This window comes from Saccoglossus kowalevskii, chromosome 5 (genome assembly GCF_978046115.1).
Source record: "Saccoglossus kowalevskii chromosome 5, keSacKowa6.1, whole genome shotgun sequence".
Taxonomy (NCBI): Eukaryota; Metazoa; Hemichordata; class Enteropneusta; family Harrimaniidae; genus Saccoglossus; species Saccoglossus kowalevskii.
The window spans coordinates 28231327-28245285 of record NC_140645.1 but is presented as its reverse complement, the minus strand read 5'-3'; the positions used below and the strand labels follow the sequence as shown (position 1 = coordinate 28245285).

General features: G+C 37.2%; 1 protein-coding gene across 3 annotated transcripts in view; it reads right to left on the bottom strand.

Moving 5' to 3' along the window:
• Positions 1-13959, bottom strand: part of LOC102806974 (basement membrane-specific heparan sulfate proteoglycan core protein-like) — a 106548-nt gene that overhangs the window by 52592 nt on the left and 39997 nt on the right. For all 3 annotated transcript variants that reach the window (XM_085499287.1, XM_085499289.1, XM_085499288.1), the window contains exons 10-12: positions 11986-12243; positions 3404-3670; positions 1479-1775 (exon numbers count right to left, since the gene is read on the bottom strand). In XM_085499287.1, coding sequence (XP_085355413.1) covers positions 1479-1775; positions 3404-3670; positions 11986-12243 — 822 coding nt within the window. The remainder of the gene's footprint in view (positions 1-1478; positions 1776-3403; positions 3671-11985; positions 12244-13959) is intronic.

Genomic DNA, 13959 nt, shown 5'->3' with positions numbered 1-13959 from the left:
ATTTTGTAAGTAGTTCAAAATTGTTAATTATTCATTTGCATACTTTTCATTTGCATAGCTTCGTTTGTTTGTTTAGTTCCTCTACTGCGCATGATTGTTGTAGCCAGTTCGCTTCGTTCTGTTTACTTGCACTGTTTATATTGCACGCTGTTCGTGCCCAGTCATTTCTGTTCGGGTTATTTTCACCCACCCACCCACCCATTTTTTCTCGCGGTCATGCCAGCTCGCTTTTCTATCATTTTGTATTAGTATCACGCTTTTCTTTCGTTCTTGTTTTTGAGTGCTTTTTATCATTTTGTCACAGTTCTGTTTTTGCCTTTTAATGCTGTATTTCACTGTATGCCAGAAATGTAATTTTAGATTCAGCAGAATTAAACTAACTTTTTATTTCCTTTTGCCGCCAATTCGCTTGAGTCGGGTTCGTTCTTTGCCAGTGAATAATTCAATCAAAATGATGGATGGTGCCCACGTGTCTGAATTACCATACAGTAGCTCATTTAAATATGTTAATGACAGTTCAGCGACCTCATGGTGAACGCAACACGAAAGAGATTTACCGATAATGTAGTGCGATCTTTTGGCTTTGATTTCCATGGGAAAACAGCATGATTTTTTTCAAATCAAAGGAGTTCTTTGTTTTTGAACCATAAACTGAGCATTGAAGAAGAATTTAACACTTTTACGGAGATAACAGCTCATTGTTGAAAACTTACGAAACACATGCATACACAAGTATTCAGAAGGAGTATTGACAGAACAAAGGCAGTTTCATTGCGTGTCTGATACCTTATCACCACTGAACAATAAATAGGTGTGAATATTTTAGGCACGTTGTTGAGACAATTGAATATGAATATGTTGCTGTACTATTATTGTTTAGGATTTTTTTTTACAATTCATGTTATGGTACATGTATTTTGTCAGGGATCTTGAGATTAAAATAATACATGTAGTATTAATTAAAAAACACATTAGCTAGTATTTTCTTTCAAATTTTGCATGTTGAACTATTATCTTTAGTCACTTCAAGTTGAATTTATTATGAGGGTCATTGGGATTAATATAGTACATGTAGTATTATTTGAGGAACATCAATAGAATTATTTTTTTTATGTAATTATGAATTTTTTTAGCCTGTATGAGAAATATATTATTGCATTTTTTTCAGGACTTTTAGACTCACTTTTGTCATGCAAAGATAAGATATTGTTTCTATCAATGCATCCATTTGTTTAATCTAGATTCTCAATAGACAAGGTTGTAATAGTTATGCTATATTTTAGTTGTTGATGATATCTAAAACCAGGTGCATTTTTATGAATGTTAAATAAGTCAATAATGGATTATAAGGAAAAGTTTAAATTTAGCAATTAAACCCATTCATGACTATATGAAAAACTTAATCAATATCTATATATTTCTTTAGTACTACCGTAGTATAATCTTGTGTAATCACAAGTTACATGTAGATCACTCACCGTATGTCTTAAAACTGAAAGTATTTGATATGTCTCCATCTCCAAAGCTGCTGGAAGCATAAGCCCTGAATTTGTATGTAGTGTTATCATTTAAACCTGTCACTGTCAATATTTCATTCACACTCCCTTTACCATCTTCCGGCCATAGCTTATCAGTTGCATTATTGACAAGATTATATTGCAGATAATACAAAATGTTTATTGCATCTCCTCCGTGAAATCCTGGTATTATTTTTACAGTAAGTTGCTCATATCCAGTCTCCAATATTAGGATTTCATTTGGTGGTTCAGGAGGGCCTATCAATAAAAACAAATACATAATATCTTGCTTTTATTATTTACAATTATGATCTTACTAAAAAAATGTACTCTAGTGCACCTGATAAATAACAAAGTGAGGATCTCATAATCTTGTGTTAACACCATGCATGATTTCACTATAAGGGTGCAAACATTGTGGCCACTGGATAATCTACAATTAATTTAAGAGAGTGTAACATTTATTTTTGTTCATCAGTAATTTTGGCTGGCATACATATTATAAAATACTTTCACCAGTGTCTGATGAAAATTAATAGAAAGTATCAAACCTTAAACCGTGGATTTGATGAAATTGCAATCATATATTTAGGTTGGATACTGGTTCCAAAACACCGTCCGCAACGATTTTGAACTATTTTTTTTTAATTTCTATTTCAATACTTTATAGCCTAAATAGTCATAACAGGGTTGCAAGATATCAAGGAAACTGCCCTCAGTATTCTAATGTAGGTGTCAGAGAATGAAAGACCTTCAAATGGTTGAAAAATATGCATCACAAACACTGGAAATTTTCACAGCCTCTTAAAAATGTCAGCATTTCCTCTATCTATAGATAACATTTGTATATATAGTTCCTTAAATGTTTGAAAAATGGTATACTTCTGATCAATTGTCAGTGTCATTTTGTTGTTGTTACACTAATTATATAAGACGAGACAAATCATTCATGATAAAATGTTGTCAGAAATGTTGTTGAATGATTTTCTTGCAACAGACTGAAAATAGTTCAACTTTGAATGGTATTTCGAGCAGTGGCGACACACCGATTGTGCACAGTGCAGTTAACAGGTTTTGACGTTCTATGGTTAAGCCAGTCCTATTTTTTTTTATTGCTAAATTAGTGAATCGATAAACAGCTTAACTGTGCTCGTTCGACAGGCATTGCCTGCTACATATTATAATTTTGTTGATGAATGAAAAATTAAGTTCAAATGAAAACAAATATGAACACATTGGTTTAGTGACAAACAATCACAGGGATGTAAACCAATCAGATGGCGAATGAAAGTGATTAATATGTGTTCCAATGGGATTCTTTTGGCATTGATTTCAGTGAAAAACAACATGAAATTTGCGATATTGGGAAATATAATTCAACCACTTTTAGGATACAAAATTACATTGAAATCAGTGATTACAAAAACGGTAGATGACATAAATAGTACATAATTTGTTGTCAGAAAGCAACATTTCTGTCGTTTGTAATTGCAAAAACAAATTACGAATAAAAGAGTAGATAAAATAGATATAATTTGTAATCATCATTTTAAAAAATGCGTATCGCCTCATTCAAAACTTCAGGTTGTGAAATAAATGCAAATGAATCATACTTCAACTTGGATAATAACAAAATTTACTTCCTGGATGCATTTTTGCAATTGTCAATACTCTAGGTGGTATTCGATCTGATTGGGTAATAGCATTTTTGACCTATCAGGTCAAGGGTCATCATACTCCTGTTCTAGAAAGTTTTTAGCACTTGTATTGAATCAATTAATTGCCTGTGATGACAAGTTGAAGTATTAATATATACATCAACAAGTGTACTATCACCTGTCTCATAAATTATATTAGAAAAACGACATGATCAACCCCCATCTCACCTACTGCTTTCAACTCAATCTGAATTATGACGTCTCCCACACTATTTGATGCTGTAATGCTGTAGAATCCAAAATAATCTTCAGTTAGCTCATCAATATAGACTGAGCTGCTTGATGAAGTGTCAGTTTTACTGCTCAGTGTTAAATTACCATTCACCCATTCACTGAAGCTGGTAGAAGATGGGTTGGCATCTACAGTTAAATTCATTATTGCAGGTTCACCAATTTCACCAGCAAATGTGGTTTCACTTATAACAGTAGGCAAATCTATCAATGAAAAAAATAATCAATGAATGACTAACCATATAAAGCCATGTGGTATTGTAAATTTTAAGAAAACATAATATACCTACCTGATTAGTGAATTTACTTTTAAGATGACTACTGATCACGAAATTCATCACAAAATAATAGAAAATGATGTACATTCAGGTCCCATTATGTTCAACATATGTATCAAGTTATAGAATGATCCGGTTATAGAATGGTGAAAATGTCTCATTTTGATACAATTTTTACTCCCATTGTGTGTGAAGCATTATGTCCAGTTAATGTTATTGTGTGAAGCACGAAATTGGAATGTGCAATAAGTGTGTGTGTTCCATTAATATTTTAGGAAAAATATGCTGTTTTTTATGAAACTTGATGCATAGATGCTCTGGGTTAATGTGCAGATTTAATTAGGTTTTGGTTTAAATATTAATTACCTAAAATTATAATTAACTAATTTTTAGCTGTTCAAGGACTGTTAGTCTGATATCTAAAGGACCACTTATTGTTTTTTGATAAAACTTGGTATATAGATGCTCTGGGACAATACACATACCTGATTAGTTTTGAGTAAAAAAATCATGCATACTAATAACCTAATTTGCATAATGGTTAGTAATTTTTTGGTTGATATCCCAAAGACTAATCATCATACTACAATGAAACTTGGTACATACATGTAAATGTCATACGACAATACACAGACCTGATAAGTTTTTGGTTAATATCAGTGCATATTATTTAGCTTTCCTACTGACATTTTAAATTCTAATCATTACATTACATGGACTATGCACCGACCTAATTAGTTCTGAATAAAAGCCTGTGCATATTAATCACCTAATTTGCATATGACTAGTAAATTTTTGGCTTTCCCACAAATATCTCTAGTACTAATCACATTTCAATGGAATTTGGTACATGGATGCTCTGGGATAATGCGAAGACCTGAATGGTTTTTGATTGAAATAAGTGCATATTAATAATCTAATTTGCATCTTAATTAACCAAGTTTACTACATTACCTACCAGAAAGTCTGTGGAAATAATAAATTCCATTTATTACTCATTATAGGCAAATATTATAATTACAAATTGCAGCCCTGATCGGAAACTATTCTAGGGAATATACCCTGTTCACAAAGAACATCTTAGGGTAGCATTCCCTACAGAAAAAAGGCCTCTCCTAAGGGGTCATCCTGCGAGGTGATCACGCATATTGGGCCTGATCTGATATTCTTTTTCGTTTCCGCAACCAACGAGTACAGATATTTTTCAGCTCCGTTGCAACGCATGGACAAGAGTGCAGGTTACAGTTTTATGACTGAGATGATCTAGGAATCTAGTATTGATGATTGACCTCATTACGGCAAAGGCTATCAATTATTAGGGTCCCACTTTTTTTACCTGTGTTAGTTGAATCGCCGGCTCAGTTTCTTTTCACCGGATTCCTTTTCTGGCGCAGTGAATTTACTTGTCTTTTTTCATGATCTCACTTTCGTAATTTTTGCAGATGCTATTATGCCTTAGTCACAAAAAAAGATGAAGTACGTCCCGCCACAAATGCTTGCCTGGGTTGTGTCAAGGACTCCGGGTTCTGTTCAGAGCTTCATGATTTATGGGACCCTAAATGTAGTTCGATTGCGAACTACATTTAGGCATGGTGGAAAGCTAAGGCAAGCGAAGAAGAAGGGTAAATCACTTACTGCCACTAACGCTGGTATGTCTGATTCTATGAGTGAGAAATCTTTACCTACGCTTGGTAGTCACCACAAGGCTCGCCTCCGGTCGACATAAAAAAAAGTGTGGGAGAGTTGTTGAGGTAGCGGGGTCAACCATTGAGACAAGACCGTCAGGACAGTTTTACCGTTGAGATAACAGAGATGTCGGTCTATAGCGCGGGAACACCAGCAGTGGATCTAAGTTCTACCAACGTGGAGTTAGCTTACCCACCGGATATTACCGAGACTAGCAAACATCGGTCTACCGATTTTGCTGGGAGATCGGAGTTGCCAGTCACCACGGCCTCTGACGTTGATAAATGGTGTGTTCCCTCTGGGACGCTAACATCGACACCGAGTCCCGACGTATAATTGGCATGGCCTTTAGAGACTGAACCGGTTCAATCCAAGAAAAGCAAACAAAAAAAGCTCTCCCAGGGTGAAGAGATGGCTTGGACAGTCTGGATGTGTAGTCTGGCTTCAAAGGTCTACTCCCTTCTGCAGTCTCAGGGTAGGACGCAGAAGGATGAAGGGGTGGGGGATGGGTGGGGTGGTGGGGGTGAGATATTGCCTGTACCTCCACCACCTGAGCTAGGATCATGTGTGTCCCATTATCCCAGTGGTCTCCTTTAGAGGGTCGGAGGGGGGGCAATTCACATCAGTGGAAAGGGAGCGTCCACCTCTTTTATAGAGGGGGCCCTCTCCCTGGAACGGATCGCCTTACGTGCCCTCTTCCATATTCCCCACACATCCCCTCAGGTTCGGGCTGACCAGGCATTGCTTCCTGCGTCTTTCCAAGCCGTGCGCCCACTTAGGACTTCGCAAGGGGAGGGGCCTCCAGTGTTTACAGGGTGGTATGCAACCCTCTTTTGGGGTGTAGCTACCACTTCCCCAACAAGAGGGGGGCAAGCGCTTTGCCGTTTTGGGGCAGTAACAGGATACCCAACCAACCGGAGCCCAGCTGTCCCTTACTAATATGCAGTTAAGGTCGCAGCTTGTGAACTGCGAGACTTTTTTTTCGTGAGGGGCCAGTGTTAGGGGAGTTGCCTTTGGACTCATTACACATCGGCGCTCTCCCCTCTCACTGCCGGCGTGGAGACCCCTCTTCGTCATCCCATTCTGGAGGATGGAGTTCAGAAAGCACTAGTTCCGAACCCCTGTCTGCTCCTTCCCGTGGGATCATGTCTTATGCAGCACATACCAGCTTGGCGCAGGAGGGTTTCCATTCCCTGGACGCTTGAAGTAAAGTCTCGTGGGTATCGGATTCCTCTTCGACAGGAAGTAGAAGCCTTCTGGAGAAAAAGGCGATACGCCTAGTGGGGAACCCCCCGTGTATCACCAGGGTTCTATTCCCGCACCTTCCATGTTTCCAAGAGTTCGGGGGGGGGAGTGACGTCCAGTCCTCAGTCAGCTTAACAGGTTTGTGGAACTCAAGGGCTTCCAGATGGAAACACCGGCTTCGGTACTTCTGTCATTGCACTCGGGCGATTGGTTGGCATCGCTGGATTTGAGTGATGCTTACCTCCACATTCCCATTTACCACTCATATCCCATATCCCAACAACTTGTTAATACACAACCGATACAGGGAGGTCTAAGTGGAGCATGTGCGGTTGACGCAGAGTTGGGCTTTTTTTTTATAAAATATTGCTAACCCAATACCGACAGCCTAGTTTTTCTGGATATGCAGTTCCACGAGGAGCAAGGGCGTGTTCGCCCCTTGCAGGAGTGATGTGGCTCTCTGGTAGAGCAGTTCAGGATTCAATCATTAGACCAAACGATGATGGCCCTCCTTTGGCGGAAGAACGCATGGTACTTGGAAACAGGAACACCCCTAGATCTGACGACTTGATCCACTGACTCTCATTACGGAAGCGTCGCCCCCCCGGATGGGGCGGTCATCTGAGGGGCCTTCGGGTCCAAGGGGATGTGGGCGTATGCATATTTGGACCGCCACATCTATTGGTTGGAGTTGCAGACCGTCCTACTGTCTAAAATTTTTTTCAGGAAGTAGCCACCACCACCACAGAGTCCTGCTTTGAACAGACAACAACTCAGTAGTGTCATACATCAAGGAGGGGAGGGACATGTTCCCCCACGTTGTCAAAGCTAGCGGAGGAGATTCTTCTTTGCTGCCTGGATAACCAGGTTGAGCTATCGGCTTCCACCTTCCGGGGATACGCAACAGCGACAGGCATTTAGACCAATCTCCCTCATTAATACTGATGTCAAGATACTCTCTAAAGCAATCGCAAAACGCATTAATGCCATCCTACCAACTATCATTCACCCAGACCAATGTGCGTTTGTGAAGGACAGATTTATAGGTGATGCAAATCACACAGTTTTTGATGTAATGTGGCTTACTAGACATCAAAATACGCATGGGGTGTTAATATCACTGGACTTCAAAAAAGCTTTAGATTAGGTTGATCACAAATTTCTGATAAAAACATTGGAGGCATTTAATTTTGGTAACTCCTTTATAAATTGGGTAAAAACTTATTACAGTAGCATCTCTTCCTGCGTGATGAATCATGGAGGGTCAACTGGTTATTTTCCCATTGCAAAAGGTGTGCGACAGGGAGACCCCTTATCCCCTTATCTGTTTATAACAGTAGTGGAATTACTTGCAATTAGTATTCGAAATAATCCAACTATAAATGGTATTGGTACCTTTAAAAAATTTATTAAGTTAGCAATATATGCAGACGACATAACCTGTACAATTAAGCCCACCTCAATGATACCGCTCTTCAATATAGTTGACAAATTTGGAAAACGTTTAGGATTAAATCTAAATCAGGATAAAACTGAGGCACTTTTGTTGGGGTATAGTCACAGACCAAAAGAGAAAATAAATATTAAATGGTTGAATGGAATAACAATTTTGGGAGTTTTTTTTTACCTATGCATCTGACATGTCTATTTAAGAAAATTTTTCAAACAAAATTAACAGTCTGAAGTCAGTATGCTCCTTATGGTCTAGAAGAAAACTCTCAATAATTGTTAAAATACTGATCCTTAAAACTTTCGGCCTCTCCAAATTCTTAAATGTAGCATCAATGATTTCAGTGCCAAAATCAATTATAAAAAAAATCCATAGTATTATTTACAATTTTATTTGGAATGGAAAGGATAAAATTAAAAGAAACATCCTTATTTCAGATATTGAAAGGCGTGGATTAAATATGATTGAGGTGGAATCCTTTTGTAAAGCACAACAGATTATGTGGGTGAAACGGTTTGTTTCTGATAGGCAAGCCGGATGGAAGGATATATTGAAGGGACTATTGGAAAAGTTTGAGGACCATGTGTTTTTTTGCAACTATGATGAATCAGAATTTGAAAATCAAATCCCACCTTTTTATTATGATATTATCCGGGTATGGTCATCTCTGACATCATACACCCCAAAAACAACATCTGAAATTGATAAACACATATTATGGAACAATAGATTTTTAAAAATTGGTTACCGTACAGTCTATCTGAAAAGTTTGGCAAGAAAAAAATAATTAAGAATAATAGACCTAAGCGATTTCTATGGAAACTTTCATGACTGGCAATATTGGAAGGGAAAAGTTATCACTTTGACAGAATACCACACTATACAAGGCCTAATCTCTGCAATACCAGATGACTGGAGAGAGAACATTCATGCTAATACCCATGAGTGGTGTGATTTTCAAAACAAAGTCAAATGGAATTCTAAGTACGTTGCAATTAATACACTGACGAGCAAAACGGTGTATAAATTTTTGTGTGAAAACACTATTGAAGAGCCAAATATTGCCATAGACTTCCAACACTTGTATGGGATGAAAGAAAATGTAATTTTCAAACTACCTTTCAAGAGAACAATCTTCACAGATCTTAGAGCATTCCAATACAAAATTTTAACAACTAATGTAAAACTGTATAAATGGAAAATAATCAATTTCCCCCACTGTTGTGAAAAAGAAGAAGAAACATTAGAACACCTATTTGTTAACTGTATTGTTGTAAAGAGACTGTGGAGACTGTTGCAAAGTGATTGCACACTTATTGCCAATTTTGTTTGTATGTGAACCGGAAATATATTATTAAATCATTTTATTTTATTATTTAAAAAATATGTATATACCTGTAGGGTTCAAAAGGTTCATCCAACAAAATACGCATATAAAAGTTGGATCAGGGAAAATAGAAATATTGAATTACAAATCGCAATAAACAAAAACAAAGAGCTTATCCATTATCTGAAATGGGAACCATTAACTAATTGGCTAGATAATGGGCAAATTTGGATGTTATACCAGATCCCAATGGGTGACGGACCAGCCGTTTTTGTCTCTGGAACGGGCCCCAGATAGTTTTGTTTGTAAATCACTGGAATGCCAAGCTCCCGACGTACGTGTCACTCCTCCAAGAAACGAGCGCTTTCATCATGTACGCTCTATTGATCTCTTGGAGTCGCAGGGACTCTTATGCCATTTCTTCTTCCAACTGGGCCCCAAGTGTTGGAGAAGTTGTGACTCAAGCCCACCTGTCTTCTGAATTTGTTGGCACTCAATTAGCCTGTGAAGGTCTGGCTCCCAATGTTGCTGAAACTTCTAGTCGAGTCTCCCGTGGGGTTGCCGGATCTTCTGGATCTGTTGTCCCAGCCGGACGGCACTTTACCAATGAGCCCCGCGCTATTCCATATTTCAATAAACTCATGCAAGCACTACGCTTTTCAGCAGATTTGTCTAAGTTCCTTGCTTTGGCACAGTCAGACAGCACCAGATGTTTGTACAAATCCAGATGTAGACAGTACATTGATTGGTGTGACAGAATAGAGGTTGATCATCTCAGTCCCTCTATTAGCGAGGTAGCCAATTGTTTCCTATATCTTTGATCAAGAAAAATCTTTATCGACAATTCTTTGATATCAGTCAGTTTTATTCCCAGTTTGATTGAATCTGCTGGACTGAAACTAGTTTTGAGTTCTGTTATGTTACAACTGTTTTAGTCTTTCCACTCGAAGAGGCCATGCACCAAGGGACTAGCTAATCCTCCTGACTGGGACTTGTAGTTGGTCTAACAGCGTTACGACACCCCCTTCGAGCCTTTGGATAGGGCAGACGCTAGGTTGTCTCTATGTACAATTTTCTTTTGGGCTCTAGCGCCAGGTAGGCGGCACTCAGAGTTAGGGGCACTGTTCTTTAGTGGGGGATGTGCCTCCTTTATGAACTCACTAGTTATTTTGAAGACTCAGCTGGGCTTTCTTGCCAGGAATCCCAGGGTATGACCCTGAGCCGACCGTCATCCCATGCCGCAGTTACATAGTGAGCAAGGAGGACTGTCTCGAATGGATTCTATACTTGGTCCGAGCTCTGAGCTGTTACTGCGACCAAACCAAGGTGACTAGGGACAGGGAGAAGTGCATGTGTGTCTGTTATGTTTGTCTCGTTAGGCTTAACTACAGATTACAGCTCTGATCGGAAACTATTAGGGAATATACCCTGTTCACAAAGAACACCTTCGGGTAGCATTCCCTATAGAAAAAAGGCCTCTCCTAAAGGGTCACCCCTGATCCGATATTGGAAGCTTGTGGGGAGGTGGGCGTTTTTTTTTTTTACACAGGCTTTCTGGTAGGTACATGTATGATTAGGTAAACAAACAGGTTTGTACAACCTTAATATTTTAAGCCTCACTTTTTTCTCAAGAACTGTCTGACAGATTGCAATGAAATTTGATACATAGATGGTCTGGAACAATGCAAATGCCTGTTTAGTTTTTGGTTTAAATCTTTACACGTTAATTACCCAATTCGCATAATAATTAGATCTAATTAATTTGGGGTTGAAATCTATGCATAATAATTGATTAATTTGCATAATAAATACTCATGTTCATCAAACAAATTATTGCATTTCAATAAGACTTGGTATACAAGTGACTTGGAACAATGCATTAGTTTTGGATTGAAATTCAAATATACTAATTGTCGAATTTGCACAATGTGCAATGCTTTTGTTGAAAACATGGATATTGATTATCTAATTATTGTTAGACAATTTCTGATATCTCAACAAATTTATTTACTGTGAATATTTTTATACTTCAGTAATGTAGATCACATTGGTTTCATGTTGTACATCTCAAATAGCAGACAAATTAGTTGCCAAGCTTTTTGTTTGGAAGGCCAATTAATTTTTAATATGTCTCCAATACTTTCAGCGCATGGGAGTTATTTCTAAGCTTTCTTTGATTGGTCTTGAGATGGCTACCATTTGGCCATCATCGAACCATGAAACAAAAGCATCTACTTATATGCATATTATCTGAAGTATGTGTGAATTCTGAACTTAATGTGTCCAAGCATCAACATACAACTGGATATGGACAGACACACATGCATGAAGGTCAATCTATCAGCATGTGTGAGATATAGTTGGATACGGGCCGATGCACATGGAGGTCAATCCACCAGTTGGCCATTTTGAATAATATCATGGAACAAACCGATGTACGGTTACGAAAAATGAGTGATACTACTAACAAGTCTGAGACATGACCCAGATATGACTACATACGTCTTGGACATATGTATGCAAATTTACTTACATTGTACATCCACTGTCGTTTCAGAAGAACCATGTCCTTGTTGACTATTATAAAATATATTTGTAGCTGAGCAAGTGTATACACCACTTTGTATTCTATTTATTGATGGTAAAATAAATGTTTGTTCGATAAGATCAATGTTACTTGGTGTAGTCCATTTTACTGTTGCGTATGGATTGGCATCTACTGTACAGTTCAGTGATAAGGTTTCACCTTCAACTATTGTAACAGCAGCAGTAACACTTACTGCTGGTACATCTACAATTAAAAAAAAAATAATATTATTTGTCTCATAAAATCAGAACAATTATACATCATGTTTACAACCTTGCTCAATAGTATTGATATTGACTAAAAATGATTTATAATATACCTTTCTTAAAGTTGCATTTCCTTGCCATATACATGTATCCATAGTTACTGATTTAATAGTGAATTTGGTCACCTATAGTTTCAATTATTCAGTGAAACAGAGAAATTCATGACTAACATTATTAAACCTTTAAAGTTTTGGGTGAATATCCATGCATATATATCACCTACTTTGCATAAAGATTAGTCAATTTTTGGCCTTTCCATTGATACCTCAAGTATTTATCACATTTCAATGAAACTTGGTATATGAATGCTCTAAAACAATGCAATGACCTGTTTACTTTGGTTTAAATCTGTGCATATCAATTACCTAATTTGCATAATAATTCATAAATTTCTATTCACATTAAAATAAAACATAATACATAGATGGTCTGTGACATTGTGCAAATTAATTATCAGATTTGCATATTAATTGGTCATTTTTAAGCTTTTCCATCAATATCTCAAGCATTTATCTTATTTCATTGAATCTTGGTTTGTAAATAATCTAAGACAATGCAATGATGTAATTAGTTTTGGGTTTATATACATCTATAATAATTACCTAATTTGCACAACACTTAATGTACCCTTGAACAATACACAGACCTAATCAGTTTTGGGTTGAAATCAATGTATAATAATTGCTTAATTTGCATAATAACTGCTCAATTTTGTAATGAACAAAACATTTTACCTGCTTGATAGCAAAGCCATGGTCATTTTTCTCCTAGTATGTCCTGGACATTAACCCCCATCAACAATTTAATAATGGTCAAGATGCACACAAAGTGACAAATTATGATGCAGTTTTATTTTTACATTTCATGTGTGAAGATTGAACATTGTCGATCAAGCAAGCTATTTTGAATCTGATATGAATGACTGAGATCTGCTTCTGAAATGCCTGATTTAACACTAAAAATGCCATCTTGAATCAGATCATATGAAACAAATGCATCATGTGTACATGGTGTTTCGTCCATGAGTGTCCAAGATCCCAGGAGAAAAGGTGACCATATATGACCATGTTATTGTGGTATTTGTAGTTCAGGGAAGGTGATGGACAGTGAATGTGGTTAACCTTGTTTTGTTAATTAACACTTTACTTTGGTCACTGACCAAGTTAGTTGATGTCAGTGACTACAGTACTAGTAGTTAAGAATTGACCATGATCAAGTGTCAATTAAAAAACGTCTGCATAATTTTGAAACAACTCTGGTAAAACATGATCAGACATCATTGATGTTAAATTATGTGAATATCAAGATATATATAAATACATGTGTACTTGTATGGCTGAAGCAGAATAAATTGAAAATAATTAGTTATGAATAATTTGAAGACTATGTACAACATTTGGTTCTTGGCCTGGCAATGGAATACCTAGGCGTACGCAACCATGGATGAACTACCAAGGTCATTCGCCTTTTCTTAATTGAGAATCTACCAAATGGTAGACCAGTATTCAATGATGCCAAATAGTATTCACAACAAATATTATTATACATCTATCACCGTAACGCCATATTTTACAGCATGCCGTAATTTTGCGGTATTTTACGGGGTATTTTCATCCTACCATATTACGAAATGCGAATTCCAAATATGGAATAA